The following is a 16,033-nucleotide window of genomic DNA, read 5'->3' as shown; positions in this document are numbered from 1 at the left end:
CGACCACGGCAACAACCACTCCCCCAACTACGTCTTCAACTGCTGCCACAACCACTCATGCAAGTGTTCCTACCCCCACAGACAATGGCTCAGAAATCAAAGCTTCTCTGCTGTTTTCTGTTGTGCCGTTGTTGCTCTACATGCTCTGCTCCTGAGCTGCAAAACAATATTTCTGTGTTTAAATGAGGTTTGAGTTGGACTGAATAGATCCAGAAAATACTGAAAGATTTAATAAAATCTATGTACAATGCAGCATGTACAACATTTCCAGATTGTTCCTAAATTACTGTGTTTATTAATGAACTTAAGGTTTTTGTTAAATCAGGTTAACAGCAACATGTGATGTGATGATCTAAAGTCTATGTGGAATTAGGAATAAGTCGTTATTGAGAAAGAGATGTGATGACAGAGGCTCCTGATATATACTGTATGTGTTTCGGAGCTCACCAGAGCAACCCATTCAGTCTAAAGGCTGCAAGCGCTTTATGTTAGACCAAGTCAGTGATGACACAACTGTGATTGCTATACTGTCTGAATGTACAAATATATGAATATATTGACATTATATCAAAAATGATCACATTAATAAAAAAGACAAGCAATATTGTAAAGCTGGTTACCATCACTCTTTGTTTATAAGTACCATTTGGAAAAAAAGCTTTGTGTAGATACAACATCATGATGAAGAAGAACTGTGCAGCAGATGTATAAAGTAATAAAAACAAATAACCACATCACTTGTTTATTTACATTTAGGTGCATATATTTGTATAATTCAATAAAAGAAGCCTAAACAAAGCATGTAATCAAATGAGATTCCATAAAATATGAAAAGTAGAACATAAAGTTAATGTTTCTATTACAACAGACTGATTCAAGGAAAAAAACAAAACTATATAGATATGCAGCTACTCCAAATGTGTATAACTTTTGTTTAATCTTCAGATCGACAGATGGCCAGCAGAGCCTGTAGATGACCTCCTTTGTATTTTTTCTGTTGGAAAGAAATTAAGTTCACATGTAAAACATGCCTATACTTTCCCCTTAAAAGAATAAGAAATATTTTATTTGGAAAGAAAATGCATTATCTGAACAGTACACACAAACACTTATGCAAGTATTTAAAGGCATAATTAATACAGTTTTATGTGTGGGACGCACCTGTAGCGCGGTGTAGAGAGAAGTGCCTGTTAATTTGAGGTAGGCAGCTCGGATACACAGCAGATCTTCCTCCGCGTGAGAAACCATAATCCCCTGCAGTATCGGGGTCTGAAAGAGTGAAAAGTTTTCTGAGTGAATTTCTTTTAAAAATCTCGGACGCTTGATGATTTCCCATGTATAGAATGTCAATTACATTACATACTGGTTATGCATTCACTTGAGAAAGACAAACATGCCCTGTTTGTCTGAATTAACAAGATTATTACCTCAAAATTCGGAGAAAGTTTTATGTAAAAAACTAAATTCTACCCTGTTTTTCTGAATTAGTGAGATACAGAAGTTTTCATTTACTTGAGAGCTTGATATAAAGGAAGCCTGTTTAGTTTGATTCAGTTTAATTTTGGTGTGCGTCTGAGGCATTGTTACACACTCGTGTCTGTAAGTAGTATAGATGGCATTGCTATTATTTTGTTAACTTTGTGCAAGCACCTGAGGATTCTGCAGGTGTGTCGACATAAAGCCCATTCTGATCTGCTGGACGCTGCGGTGTTTCTCCAGGATCAGTTGAACTGATATGGAATGACTCACGGACATAAGATGATGCATCTGAAATGCATTCTGGCCGGCTCGTGGTTACTCAATAGACAATCTGGCAGTTGCGCCCCAGTTACACATTCATTGGGATGTGAATGCTGGATTAAACTAAACAGGTGTGTGACATCTTGGAATGCTGAGGTATCTCGTTCATTGAGAAAAAACATGCGAATGCATCCTGCTGCCATGGTTTAACCACTCATCTTTGTATATTCTTTTCTCTAGTCTAGAGGCAAGAGGCAAATGTATCTACACGGCACAATTACAGGAAGGAATTTTGAGACGTTCAAATTTAAAGGGATTAAAAGGGATTGGAAACAAACGATACTGTTACTATTATTATACATAGCACATGCGAGACAACAATAAAAATAACAATAAAAGTTCATTTATTTTTATGAATATTGTTTATGACTGAAGTAGAAAAAGAATATCATAGACAAGATTAAAAACAAAGACCATTTCCTTAATAATTACTTGATTAAATCATTAAGTGGTGTGTGAATGAGACATATTTAAACTTGATCCAGAGTCTTTGAACGGATAAATGCGATGATCAATCACTTCATCCATCCCTCAAACAGTCACAGTATAGTTTGATCATCTGATCTTACATAATCAGAATAAAAGGGACAGTGGATTTTGTCAGCATCTTACCTTCGTGTTAACTAGTCTTTTGGCGAGGTAGACGTAAGGGTTTTGGATGCATTGTACTGTCATGGCACAGATATCAAGAAACATTAGTGACTGATCAACATGGACATAACCCACACAGTATCTCAAACAATATTTACCTAAAACCTTCAAACCCATTCGAATTTCCCCCGAGAACTTTTTCTCCAGAGCCTGATCCACCGTCTGTCCTCTCTGCAGCTCCAGTGCATCCAGCACTGTCAACGAGGGGAACCAAGGTATTCATATTTCATAACAGTGAAGACTTTCTAACGCACAGAAACATTATGTGCAAGAACTGTTATATGTCAGAACAATGTATCGCAGCCTCACCTTTGTTAAGATGGTCTGAGTCTCTAGAGGTCAGTATGTCAATCCACAGTCCCGCTTCACCTTTCTTCCCATTCAGCGAAGCAGAGAGAGACTGGATGACAACAATAAAACACAATCAAAAAGAGGGGAAACCTCAGACTTAGTCTGGCTTACAACCAGGAGGAAATGACTTTTTCTCTAGTACAGTAGTAGTCAAACAGTGGTTTGCCTGTTTTTCATAAAATGAGTGATGCTCTGGCAGATTCATTTAAGATGACAGATTTCCCCGTGCAACAATGCCCCTTATTCCCAGGTGTATCACAGGTGTGATGCATGTTAATGAGTCTTAACTACCATATCAGTGCAGTGTTAAAATGTTGCATTGCATCTACTTTATCAAATTAAAATATAATACTAAAAGCTGAAAAGTATCATGGAAAATATTACCTCAATATCTCTTTGAACTCCACTAGCAACAGCTTCTTTCTGTCGGAGGGAGAAAACACCTTTAATTGCTATTTCATATCCAAGATACATTGTTTACATAATGTCAAATGTTTGAAGCTGATTGATTACTAATTACTGACAGTATTAAGGTCTCTAGCTGTACTTCTGAGGTTAAAGGTGACAATAAAGCAAATAAATATATAAATTACATTCAACAAAGCCAAAAGAAGTTTAGAAAAGTCTCCGCTGGTTTCTCCTTTCAGTTCCTTGTCCAGGTCCTTCTTGAACACTGAAACAAAGGATTATATGGATTAGTGGGTTTTAAATGTTCAACAACAATCAACCCCGCCAAAATAAAACACATGGGAGAAAGATTAGAAAAGTTCTGTGATTTACATTGTTTGTACATAGCGCTGATTTCTCGAAGCTTCGCTTCAGATTGTGTACACAGGATCTCCAGCAGTGTTTCCTCATCTGTGCCGAAACCCTGCAGACACACGCATACTGTATATATATATATCCTGGGATGGACAGACAGCCAAGGCAAAAGCCACCCAAAATATGTACACAAACACCCACTCACCACCATGGCCTGTTGCAGGCGATAAACCTCATACTGCAGAGAAGGCATCAGCAGCTCCAGCAGCAGAAGCTCTAGTTCTCCACCCACAGCTTTCTTCACACCAGCTGCCAGGTCCTGCCAAGTCAGAATAGACAATAAACTCTCTGCTGACTCGCCATCAAACAGCAACTATTACTGAAGGCCTTTTTAAAAAAAGAAAGGAAAGTGAAAGTCCTGCATTCAAGATTCTTTCTCATTCTCATGTGTATGAGTATCAAAATAAACTGAAAGTTTAAGTACTTATGCATTAATGTGTACACATGCTATTTTTTTTTTCACCAGGTAGCTTAATCCAGTGAATTTCAACCGCTGTGCCGCGGCACACCAGTGTGCCGTGAGATATCGTCAGGTGTGCCGTGGGAAAATGTCCAATTTCACTTAATGAGTCCAAAAAAACATTATTTAGTTGTTGGAAATACGTTGCCATTGTTGAGCGTCTGAGCTGCACTATAGTGTCTGGCTATAGTAATAAATACTCTTCCATGCCAGTGGGTGGCAGTAGGTAGCGCAGTAATGACCGTGTTCATTTAAGATAATCGAATGAAATGACGCGCGGGAGAGGTTGCGGAGAAATATTTGAAAAGTAAAAATGCTGACTCTGAACTGGGCCCTGGACAAAATAACCCAGATGAAAAGCCTAGTAAGCATCAACACATTGAGAGACTTGTCATTAAATCCGGCCCTCGGTACAACGGCCCGCCTGAAAATACCATAATGTTTATCATAACTGGCCCGCCACACCACAGAGCTCCGGGACGAAAAGTGGCGATGTGAGCTGGCTTTATGTGCAACATAACGAAGCATCTCACTGCGCTAAACCTGCAGCTTCAGGGACGGGGACATATGATCACAGACATGTATGATCACAGACATGTGTGATCACAGACATGTGTAAAAGTCTCCACCGCTGTGTTCCCGACTGCGCATTTTGCTGATAAACTGGGCGCACTTGGCACGGAGTTCAATCGGCGATTTACCGACTTTGCAGCTCAGAAATTTAAATCTGAAATGCTCAGCAATCCGTTTGCAGTTGACGTGGAAAGAGCACCTGTGGAGCTGATAGACCTCCAGTGTAATGACACTCAAGGTAAAGTGTGACTCTGAGGGCGCTGCACAGCTTCCAAGCTTCACCCCCGAAATGATGCCTAAACTCCGCCTACATGCTGCTCAAACGCTCTGCATGTTTGGGAGCACATACCTGTGTACCTGTGAGCAGCTGTTCTCTGTGATGAAGATGAACAAAAACCCACACAGGAGTCGTCTCACTGATGCACACCTTCAGTCCATCTTGAGGGTTTCCACAGCACAGAACTTAACCCCAGATATTAATGAACTGGCAGCCAAGAAAAGATGCCAAACATCTGGCTCTGTATGCATAAAATAATGTAGCCTACCTGTATTCTTTTTGCACTTTGTGCAATATCCCTTCTCTACTGTTTATTAAATGGTGACTCTATTTGGCCCTCAACATAGTCACAATTTCTTAATTTGGCCCTCTCTGTGATTGAGTTTGACACCCCTGCATATATGCTGTATTATGCTAAAAGGTGTCATTTTGTAACGTTTTTGGTTGTTGGTGTGCCGCGGGATCTTTTTAATGTAAAAAATGTGCTGTGGCTCAGAACAGGTTGAAAAATACTGGCTTAATCCATTCTTGATAATGATAATACTTCATAATGTATGTGTTGATTTATATTTTAATATTACAAATCCAAATCTGCAAAGTAGCCAATAAATAATGACAAATAAATGTAGTGGTAGTGAAAAGTACAATATTGGTCTCCATCATTTAGTGACTTAAAAGTATAAAGTAGCATAAAATGGAATTATGCAAGTAAAGCAAGTACCTCAAAATTGGACTTAAGTACAGTACTTGAGTAAATGTAGCCTAGTTACATTCCACCACTGGACGCCTTGCTGTATTTGAATATGTTTCATTCTGTTTATTCTTGTCCTTTAGCAGTATTATTGAGCCGCTTGGTAGCAACCGCCTGTACTAAGACATGTAAAAGCTTAAAATGTAACAAGAGGGGTATTTACTGGCATACGTTATATCGTAGAACAAAATGTTCAAATCCCTTAAGCTTGTGTTAACCACAGACCTTATTTCAGACGTATCACCAAAAAACCCACTGACATCAAGGCGAGGGAACTGGAAGTGAAAAGATGCTGACTGATTTTCAGGTTTTAGGACTCATTACCTCACCACTCTATGGACTCGTAAGAGTGTGCTTCATGACAATTTAAATAACAATACCAGTTCTGTGTTGGACTTCCCTAAGATACTCTGATAGGCTGTTACTATGCAACTCAAAGGAGATTCCTGCCGGTTTGACCACAAAGTATCGGTGTGGTAGTATCTGCTAGATGCTATCACCTCATTGTGTAAAAGAAACAGTTTATGTATCTACAGCATCATATTCATGCTCTGTGATATTACTTTAGCGTATACCGCTCCCTCTCTAAACAAAGGTGTGTCCTAAACCTTTAGAAACCTGTCTAGATAATGTTTGTGCAGCAAACACTCGGAGGTTACAGATGAACAAACACACACATTTGCAACACACAGTATCGTCGTTGCAACTCAACACTCTGTTGTATTGCATGACCTGGATTCTTGTGAGGAATATTCTACATTTTAAACTGTTACTCTGAATACCATGTTTTAGTTTCTATATGCTTCTTATAGAACCGTTTTCATCTTGTCAGATTCGGTAAGAAGTGCTGCGTGTCCTGACCTTTTGTGTAATTTCTTCGAAGGTCTCGGCGATCGCTTGTCTCTGAGCGTTGGTCCGATTGGTTAGGATTCTAACCAGAGTCACCACATCTGAGCCAGGTACACAATGTTAGGAAACTACGTTTAATCATGGGGAGAGGGATGAAACAGTAGGACTGTGTACAGCTTCATGCAACATTGATGGTCGACAACACCGCTTTCTAAAACCAGTTTTATCAGCAGAAGTACCTTTCTTCTCCAGCGCTGCCTGGATCTCCATGGCATCCTCGTCAGGGCGGAAATTAGGGAAGGGTCGCACCGTTCCAAGGGTTCCCCAACACATGATCTACATGATGAATAGGGAGAGTAAGAGAGGGGGAAACAAACATCTCCGAAATCAAAAAAGAAGAAGAGGAAGTAGTAGTGGCTTGGAGAAGTAGTTCGACAACATAAGTGCTGAACTATTAACACAGTATTGTGCTGCTAAGTCTTAAACATCACATTCCACCACGCACATAGTGACTTTTGCTGATAACGTTAGAAGGAATGCGGTTAATCAGAGAACACAAGACACCAGATTACTTTATCTGAGACTGTGGTGTCTTAGTAACTGAGTCACAAAGCGACGGCAGAGGGAAGACGGAACGGTCTACTTACATGTGATTGGAAGTACTCAGGGTCCATGGCTTTGTCTGAACTGCAAGAGATTACTGGTCCACACACATGCAGAAATATAGAGTAAACAGATAGCACACACACAGGAACGAGGGCACAGTATAGTTGAAACGACACCATTTGATAGTGTCAATCAATAGTATAGGGAAAATTGAAGCAAACCTGATCTGAATTTCAATTGTTGTTCAATCAATCACTTGATCACAGTTTATTCATGACTTGTATGTATCTCAACAAAAGAATTATAAGACTTTAAGTATTATCCATGAGAGACTAAGAAGCCCAACATGCCAACAAACACATGACAAAATCACACACGAACATTTTCTCACAGTACCTTTAAAGAATGCTTATTTTTCCTACCTGTAACAGAACGCTGTGGCAGCTGCAGGAAGGTGTGGAGGCAGAGGAGATTTCTTTTCACAACCTCCTGGAATCAGCCCTGTATCTCAGTCCCACCCTTACTGTGCCACACCTTCTGCAGATCACCCACCTGACTGTGGATCAGTCAGCTGACCAATCGGCGCCGAGCACCCTCACGGCTTTGCCAGCACCATTGGTCGGTAGAATTACTGTGACAACCCCAGTTGTAAAATACTGACATTCCTCGCAGGGAGGGAATCCAGACATGCAGGTTTGTTTACAGGTCGCCTTCGTTGTGAAATGACCATGAACTGTACATCCTGACGCTGGTCTGGCTGAAAATGTGAGGAATTGCTTTTGTGTTAGATTATGCAAGGAATCCTCTTTGTTGAAGGATTGTTTAGTGTGAATGTTTTCAACCTACAGCTTTGTCCTTTTACAGCCCGCCTCCAAGATGGAGCACATGTCTGATAAACAAGCCCACCAGGCAACGCCAGGTACGTCAGCGAGCGGCCAGCTCTGGTTTCAGAGTAAAGCAGATCTCCCTGAGACTGGTGTGCTCTCGTACAACCCGATTGTCTTTTGGCTCCAAAACCTGAAGTCTGAATTGTGTCACAAGATATAACAAAAGGTTTTGTTTAGCACCTGCATTTGTGGCTGCAAGTGATAATGATCTAATACTCCACAAAAACGCTTATCGGCCCTTTTCCCTTCAAGAGAAGGGACAGAGGGCCAGAGACATATCACATCCACTTTCAAACTCAGCAGGCACAGGTTACAGTTCATACAAGTTATTGTGTCTCACTGAAACACCCAGCAGAACACCATTTGCCCCATAAGGGGATTTCTAAGAGGATACGCAGCATGATAAAACCATTGAACAAGTGCATCCAATCCTCTGTGTGTCTCTCACTTGTACCTGCTGCTCACCTGCAGAGCACAAAGAAATACGAGACCTGTGTGGTTATTACAAACAAAGCTGATCAACAGCAAGCTCTTTTTTTTTGCCTTTTGGTAATGTTGATCTAAGATTTGCTGCGCTCAACATCCATTTCAACAAAAAACGGCAAAGAAAAAAAAATGAAATCAGAAGAGGCAAAGCTTTCTGAAGAAAACGTAAATGAAGTGTACGTTGATGTGTAAGTGCAGTATTTTACAAAGTAAGAGATAAAAGCAGTTGATGTGTCATTTGAAGAGAAAGAGATGAAAGCAACTGAATGTCGATTGATGTGTAAATGTAAAAGCGGTCGAAATATCAGAGAAATTGATTGAAAGCAGTTGAGATGTAATTTAAAGTATTAGTTATTGAAATAGTTGAATTACTAAAATTAGTATTTCGCTACTTATTCAGTTATTATTTTTCCTCTTTTGGTCGTTCATTAATTAACGGTTGTAACTATTTGAAATTCCGCATATCTCAAATAGGAGATACACATATACGTAAATAATAATGAACGTGAATACTGGACCATCAGCAGACGTGTTTCCTTCTTGTTGGCTTGGTGCATTTCAGAAAGCCATTAACCACAGAAACACAAATCAATCCCTCACCCTGCTTTCAAACAGCCGGGGGAACTGAAGAGATTAAAGCATGAATGGACAGATTGCAGGGATGGGAGGTATAATGGAAGTAAATGAACCAACAAAATAGTCCATTAAAGTGGAATGAAAGCCAGAAGGACATCAACCAAATAATTAACTCCGCACCAGACATCTATTTGATATTGATCAGCACTGAGAGGAAACATGTGATCAGTGCTGATCATCGATCTGACCCTTGTGATTATTATGTTTTTTTAAACATGTATAGCATAAGGAAACATAACACCCGAGTGCTTATTACAAACAAAGCTGATCTAGCAGGTTGTTTGGCCTCATGATAGTATACATTTTAGAAATCAGGATAAAAGTTTTCAGCAAAAATATTATTGATGATTCTTTTGAAATCAATGAGACAGCTTTGTTTTATTTAACAATGTTTGTGTTTTATTCAATATTTCAAAACCACTCCCTCTTACACAACATCTGACGTCACCTCTTTAGTATCAAATATTAACATACGCTGATGCAGACTTTATAACAAACAAGAAACAGGATGGCTGCATGCACGACTGCACAGCACGATTCAATGGGATATACGGCATACGTACATACAAGCAACATTTCCCACAAAACAAACATTGATACACACAGTACATATAAAAAAATACCTTTAAAAAAAAAAAAGAGCACAGCGTTCATTTAATGCACACTATGCATTCGATTGGCTTCATTTGTCCACTATCTGCAGAAAGCACTGGTAAGCCACATGCTGTTCGCTCCAGGTAAACCAGAGCTTGGTTTGCTCCAAGAATATAAAAGTATCGACAATAGCTGCTGTAGAAGGCAGGGAATCATACCAGCAGGGAGATTCTCCTTTGAATACTCAAATTGTTGACAAGTGCTAACGTCCGATACAGGTCAAAGTTAAAGTACAGTACTAAATCATCAATGAATGGTTCTTGTGTCAGGGTTTATATAGTTCAGAAGATCCTCCAAAATACATCCATTCTTTCTTTCCAACTAAACCCAGTCGCTGCAGCAGGTCAAGGCACTGACAGTGTTCTGTGTTTTTGGTCTTTGCGTACAGAAACAAATCCTTATGATTGGGAGAAAATGCAACAATTTCATGAGAACACAACACAAAACTCTACAAAGCACTCAACTGTCTGGGGCAGCTCTTCAGGGCGGCAGCTGCATTCTTACTGTCAGAGTGTTCGCACTAGTTACATGGATCACGTAATAAAAAATAAAAAAAAGAAGAAATGGCTCCGAGAATATATTAGGAGAAACTGTGGAGTTGTCGAAGCACTGCTGAGCAAAGCTTAGTGAAGAGAAACATGCGGTTTCTATAGCCGGTTACAGCAGCTCTATCTCCCACTGTTGGCTTGGCCTCTCGTCATCCTCTGGCATAATCACCACGTGGTCCTTGTCGTAGGTTTTGCCACCTGAGGAAAAGGAAAAATAATCATGTTAAGTTCAAGTTAATATGTTAATAAATAATGAACATCCAGAAGAAGAAAAACTGTTTTTTTGTGTCACACAGTGGTGGAATGTAACCGAGCACATTTAATCAACTACTGTTTATTCGACAGCAATACCACCTGGCTGTAAATACAGCGGTTCAAGTTACCACAAAGAACTTTACATGTAAAAAAAAAATGTAAGCCTATCAAATTCACAACCTTATTTTGAAAAAGGAATTACTCTTACAACTTTGCATACATTTTTAGCATATTAAAGGAAGCACATCGTTATATAAATGCTAATGCAAATCAGCCAGTGCCCATGTGGCTTTTTTTCTTTCCTCATACCTTTAACATCCAGCACGCAGCCAGGGAACGTGAGGCTTCTGATGCGGCCTCTCATCTGGGCTGTCCAAGTCTGGATAGGCTGCCGGGTCTCTGTCCACAAAACCACTTTGGCTGCCGGCTCTATGTTGCCCATCACCTGAAGGCTCATGGTTGGAGACAACTACAGCACACACACACACACACACACACACACACACACACACACACACACACAGTACATGATTAGAGCAGCCCATTGTTAAGTCAGATGACAAGTTCAGGTTTTGGTTGGCAAGATGCAGCCAACGCTAATTACATTTCAATCATGCCGCATTACCTTGCTCTTGATGAAGCCATCCTGATAGAACCAGATGTCACTCATGGGCTCCACCTCTGGTGTCACCACCACTCGTCCTGATTTCATCTCCTCCACGCCGCCCTGGACAGACAGGAAGTGACCTGTGTCTTTGTTCTTGATGCGTAGAAGGCGGCGCTTCTGCGGGGGGCAAAACATCACAACACATTGTCATCACAGAGTCAAAGATCATCATTAAATACCCAAGAAATAACATATTGGTTTACATTTGTCTTTTCATTTAAACTAGTTTACATAATTTCCACCGTTTAAAGAGAGGTATTATGGGAAACAAGCTTTGTCTAGCAGTGGTGTCTATCTTGCTGTTTGAGATGTTTGAGATATTAATTAAGTGCTGTATAAGCATGAAACCGATACATTGTGTAAGGAAATCAAATTTCCCTTGGGTGTTTTCGTGACTGCATATTGCACTGTTGTGACGGTATCGCGGTGACAAAAAAAACTCCCAGACCGCACTCTGCCACGATGACACAGAGTCATAAGGTGAAAACAATACTAACCACACGCTGTGGCAACAGGTATCGATGACTTGTTCACAAACCTGTCGAACTGGGAACATTGAGCCAATGCTCTGTATAGAGCTGAACTTTGGCCAGTTGGCGATTTCAATTGGTTCCAGTAAGAATTGGCGCCCCCTGTAGTCGCTGTGTTCATATATCACCCAACTGCAAAGGAAGAGAGACAACATTAGGCGCCTAACTATCACATGGCCTACACAGGGACCCGAAATAAGGTGTTCCATTGTGACAGCTGACGATCAATTCTTGACGGTCCACTTCTCTAAACTCCCTTCCTGTCATAAAAATAAGCTGCCGCTCGCAACAAAAGCTGGACAGCAGCTTAACGACAATGCAAATGCAAACACACAAACCGCACACGACCAAACACAAGCTGACGAAAGAGACCAGCACGTACCAGCCGCTGTTGACTTTGACGGACAGGATGTGGTTGTTGAAGCCCTCTTCGACCATGTTGGAGATCTCTGTGTCGATGGTGATCTCTCTGCCCTCCAGACACTCAAGGCTAAACAGAGAGATGGAAGGAACCGAGAGCGTCTAGACAGGGAGAGACAGAGGGCGGATCAGAGCAAGGCACAGGAAAGAACACAGAATTTTTTGTTTTTAAACACAATTGCCTCCTCACCATTGGCACGACCTTGACAGAGCGGATGGTGGAGCCGGTCGGACATCCCATGCTGGTTAAGTTGGGGTAGTCTCCTTCAGATAAGACGTACATGTTTCCAGAGTACTGTTTATCCGCGTAGAGCACCCAGCTGAAACACAGATTATGTTGTTGTTCAGCCTTTGCATTGGGAGCCTTTTCACACATTATTCTTTATGCTCTTTTCTATTTCACAGACTCCAGTTTCCTTTCTTTTTGGATAACTGTAATGCTTTGGTAAAGGCTCCTCACCTTCCCCCCGACACTCGGCAGGACTTGGTCAGGAATTTTTCGGACAATGCTTCCTGGTTGAGTTTAAAGTTGTGACACTCGCCCTGGAAGTCTGGCTCAGAGTACAGTATTATCTGACAGGAAGAGATGGAGGTAAAGGAAAGAGATTAACACATTTATGACCTCAAGCCTTTTTTTCTAAGCTGCCCCCAAGAAGGAATTATTATCTTATTTTCAGCTGTAATAAGTTATAGCAACTACGGTGATTACAGGTTCTTCATACAATACAGAATACAGTATTTCATATTTCACCTGCAACATTAATCTTTGACTAAGGTAAAAATCCACCCTTGTGCTCTGAAGCGCAGCAGTTTTATGGCTGGATCAGTGCGCAAAGAACAAAAATGTGATTTTGCCAGCATGGAGCACATGATCCAGCTTGTGCCAAAAATTGTAAATTAAAGTTTTGCACAACTGGGTGCTGTGACAGACACCAGATAGAGAAAAAGGACAACTGAGGGAAAGTGATCAGGGCTATATCATAGGTTTCATTAGAGATGTGTGTGCATCCGTTTTAAAATCCCTACTTTCTGTATTTTTCTCTCTGATTTGACACCTATAATAGCTACGTTTTCTCTGCCGATATTATGCAGGGACTGCAAGACTAAGATGGGTAAAACATCGTAAAAGGGAGAAAGTCAAGGCAAAATACCTCAATCCTGGTGCTTGAGCCGTCACTTGGGGCCTAAAAGTCAACACAACAAAAATGTAAGCACCACCAGAACATGAACACGCTGATCAAATGAATAGTTTGATGCCTTCACAGCGGCCCTCACCAGTATGATGGGCTGCACTGAGCAGATGCGAGAGTCCTGAGAGCCCCAGTCGGCACACTTGTTATAGAAGCCTTTCTCTAAGATGTACTGGTTACCAGAGTAGTCCACATGGGAGTAGGCTATCCATCTGTAAGGATGACGAACATTTACCAGTGGTAATTGCGATAGATTTCCCCTTCACTGAGCGGTAAAGTAAATATTCTGTAGAATCCCAATCGACTTACGCCCCGCTGAGTACGCTGATGGATCGCGTGGAGGTTTTGTACTCAAACAGCTCCACATCGGGAATGGCCTCCGTCACCTCGAAGGTGTTCTCCTCCTGCTCGCCCTCCGCCTCTTCCTCTGGCTGTTCAAACATCACCATCAAGGGGTCCGTCAGCTCCTGCAGGAAAGCAAGAAAATGGGTTGACTTAGCGAAACTTCTGGCTGGAATAGGATTATGTCATCTTTTGACAATTTTCGGAGAGACAATGTTAGAACGCAAATATAGTGAAGACTAGCAAATGGTACTTGAAATTCAAACCAACCCTGTATGTTTTAAGATCATTATATTACATGTCTGAATCAGGTCAATCATGGTTTTAGAAGATTGTTAAAGTCATTTATGTTTTATGTGTTTTCATTATGGTTGTATACTGTCTGTTGTTTGTAAACCATACCATTTTAACTTAATGAATCTGAATCTAAATCATAACTCTGATGTCCTGAGCTGCAGCTTCATGCGACTGGTATCAGGACTACAGCGGCCATTTATTGGAGTGCAAAGCCACTTTTTAGATTAGATAAGACCGATAAAATGAGATCATTACAGCAGCAAAAGTAAAGTCAAGACCACTTAAACCTAGGCCAAGTAGTGACAAAGACCGGAGTCTATCGAAGCTGAGGGGTTGAGTCCAAGTCAAGAGCAAGACCAAGACCAGTGGGAGTCCCACTCTGCATGACACGCTTACGATACAACGTGAAACCATGCAAACCATATGCACTCCTCAAATTGATCTGGAAGATCCACGTTCCCATAAGAACAACCACAGAAAACAAATGATGATTCCTCTTCATTCACCTCTGTATACTGTATATGTGTGTATGCATAAGTGCACTAGTGCCGAGTACTGAAACACGCACATACAGTGCAGTACATAAGCCCAGAAAAAGAACATCAAATATTCATAACAGAAAGGGATCAAGCACAATTTGCATGCACGCAAAAAACATATGCAGTTCCAACAAAAAAACACGGAGAGGACGGCATTTTTTGTACTGTAGGTAACATTACATGTCATTGGATTCTCATTACAAAGAGACAATTCAATCTGCATTTTGCATTCAGCGGGTGCCACACCTTTCCCTTTTAATTTGGATTCAAACATTTGAATAATTACTTATTAACAAAACACTAACTGCAGTGAAATATTCCTCTCAACTTACTGCTCGTATCACCCTGACAGAGCGCAGCTCGGCATCGTGGCCTCCCCACACCCTCCAGTCATGGTACTCTCCCTCCTCCAGCAGGTACTGGTGGCCCCGGAAGCCCTCCTTCTCGTAGCCCACCCACCTTCAGCGACACAGAAGAGGCACGGGGTTAAAAGGAAACATGCATAATGCTCCCATCATTTTGAGCTATCTGATATTGGCTGTCCGCAGTGCTACTTAATCATTAATGATCGCTAAGAAGTCTTTACATGGTTCAGCGAATACAAACATTGCAACACAGCACTCACATTCCTCCCTGTACTTTAAGGGAGCCGATGTTGTACATAAAGGCCTTCTGCTGCTGGTCTGCTCTGGTCATGAAGTCCCTCGTGTTGGTGGTTATGGTCCTCGATTTCCCAGTGAAGTACGGCTTGTCGTAGATCACCATCTGGAGACAACAGGGTGTCAGTTACAATCAGGGTGCACTGAAGTATTACTTTGATTTAGCAGCAATTCATTAGCAGTATTTGTGCTCTGTTACCTTTGGTTCACTCATATTTTCCACTCTTGGTTCACCCTGTGATAAAAGAATGAATAAATCAACTTGCTGCAAACAGTCAGGGGACATACTTTTATGCAGAATATGTAAAGAAGAGAAATTGTAAATGCTTCTAACAGCGCCACTTACTACTTTGAGTGGATGTAGGGATCCCACATAGGGCTGTTCCACTCCCCAGGCCGCAGGGTTGGAGAACCCCCCCACCTCAAGGACACGTGGTAGGCCCTGGAAGAAGGGATGTGCGTACACCAGCCATCTGAGCGGTAGAAAGAAAAGACAGCAACATTTGTTTGATTTTCAAATCAGATTAAATGAATCACTAATGGAAAGTTAACACGTGAACATTATTATGCAAATTCCACACGATCATGCAATCTGTCATAGCTCATAATTCAGAACTCACAGCCCAGCATTGATGATGATAGAGTTGGCCTTGATGGGGAAGCCAAAAATCCTGGCATCTTCAGACGTATCTCTGAAGATGACCTTCTTCCCTTCTGCGTTCTCCTCGGGGAAAAGTGCGATTTCTGGGACGCTGTAGTCCTGAAGAGGGGACAGAGAGCGCC

The 16,033-nt window shown here is 41.2% G+C and overlaps 2 protein-coding genes across 3 annotated transcripts in view; both read right to left on the bottom strand.

Annotated features, from left to right (window-relative positions):
- Positions 1-27: 27 nt before the first annotated feature.
- On the bottom strand, positions 28-7,652 carry anxa14 (annexin A14). Of its 2 annotated transcripts, XM_031866536.1 has the most exons (13): positions 7,563-7,652; positions 7,182-7,234; positions 6,774-6,870; positions 6,547-6,635; positions 3,770-3,883; positions 3,583-3,673; positions 3,396-3,475; positions 3,187-3,225; positions 2,761-2,851; positions 2,550-2,645; positions 2,413-2,468; positions 1,162-1,269; positions 28-994 (listed from the first exon to the last, which is right to left on the bottom strand). In XM_031866536.1, the coding sequence occupies exons 2-13, from the start codon at positions 7,206-7,208 to the stop codon at positions 935-937; spliced, it is 948 nt and encodes a 315-aa protein (XP_031722396.1). In that variant the 5' UTR covers positions 7,209-7,234; positions 7,563-7,652; the 3' UTR covers positions 28-934. The 2 variants fall into 2 exon arrangements, with proteins under 2 accessions (XP_031722396.1, XP_031722395.1); XM_031866535.1 differs by having other exon boundaries at positions 7,182-7,628.
- A 1,899-nt stretch (positions 7,653-9,551) lies between these two features.
- Positions 9,552-16,033, bottom strand: part of crybg2 (crystallin beta-gamma domain containing 2) — a 42,901-nt gene continuing 36,419 nt past the window's right edge. Inside the window, exons 10-24 of the mRNA XM_031866550.1 lie at positions 15,871-16,010; positions 15,597-15,723; positions 15,450-15,485; positions 15,217-15,356; positions 14,924-15,050; positions 13,723-13,880; positions 13,499-13,625; positions 13,375-13,407; positions 12,684-12,796; positions 12,414-12,543; positions 12,186-12,325; positions 11,812-11,935; positions 11,232-11,390; positions 10,916-11,075; positions 9,552-10,549 (exon numbers count right to left, since the gene is read on the bottom strand). Coding sequence (XP_031722410.1) covers positions 10,461-10,549; positions 10,916-11,075; positions 11,232-11,390; positions 11,812-11,935; positions 12,186-12,325; positions 12,414-12,543; positions 12,684-12,796; positions 13,375-13,407; positions 13,499-13,625; positions 13,723-13,880; positions 14,924-15,050; positions 15,217-15,356; positions 15,450-15,485; positions 15,597-15,723; positions 15,871-16,010 — 1,803 coding nt within the window. The 3' untranslated portion in view covers positions 9,552-10,460. The remainder of the gene's footprint in view (positions 10,550-10,915; positions 11,076-11,231; positions 11,391-11,811; positions 11,936-12,185; positions 12,326-12,413; positions 12,544-12,683; positions 12,797-13,374; positions 13,408-13,498; positions 13,626-13,722; positions 13,881-14,923; positions 15,051-15,216; positions 15,357-15,449; positions 15,486-15,596; positions 15,724-15,870; positions 16,011-16,033) is intronic.

The sequence above is a fragment of the Anarrhichthys ocellatus genome, unplaced genomic scaffold (assembly GCF_004355925.1).
Source record: "Anarrhichthys ocellatus isolate YVR2014 unplaced genomic scaffold, GSC_Weel_1.0 scaffold35, whole genome shotgun sequence".
Lineage (NCBI taxonomy): Eukaryota > Metazoa > Chordata > Actinopteri > Perciformes > Anarhichadidae > Anarrhichthys > Anarrhichthys ocellatus.
Note: the sequence above shows the minus strand (reverse complement) of the source record. Positions and strands in the feature narration are given on the sequence as shown.

What these genes read in the sequence shown, in the direction of transcription:
- anxa14 (XM_031866535.1), bottom strand. Translation starts at nt 7,319, where the DNA reads ATGGTGTCGTTTCAACTATACTGTGCCCTCGTTCCTGTGTGTGTGCTA. An exon ending in TCGAAGAAATTACACAAAAG is followed by an intron (nt 3,884 to 6,546) that starts GTCAGGACACGC and finishes CTGACTTGGCAG; the next exon opens with GACCTGGCAGCTGGTGTGAA. An exon ending in TTCTTTTGGCTTTGTTGAAT is followed by an intron (nt 3,226 to 3,395) that starts GTAATTTATATA and finishes TCCCTCCGACAG; the next exon opens with AAAGAAGCTGTTGCTAGTGG.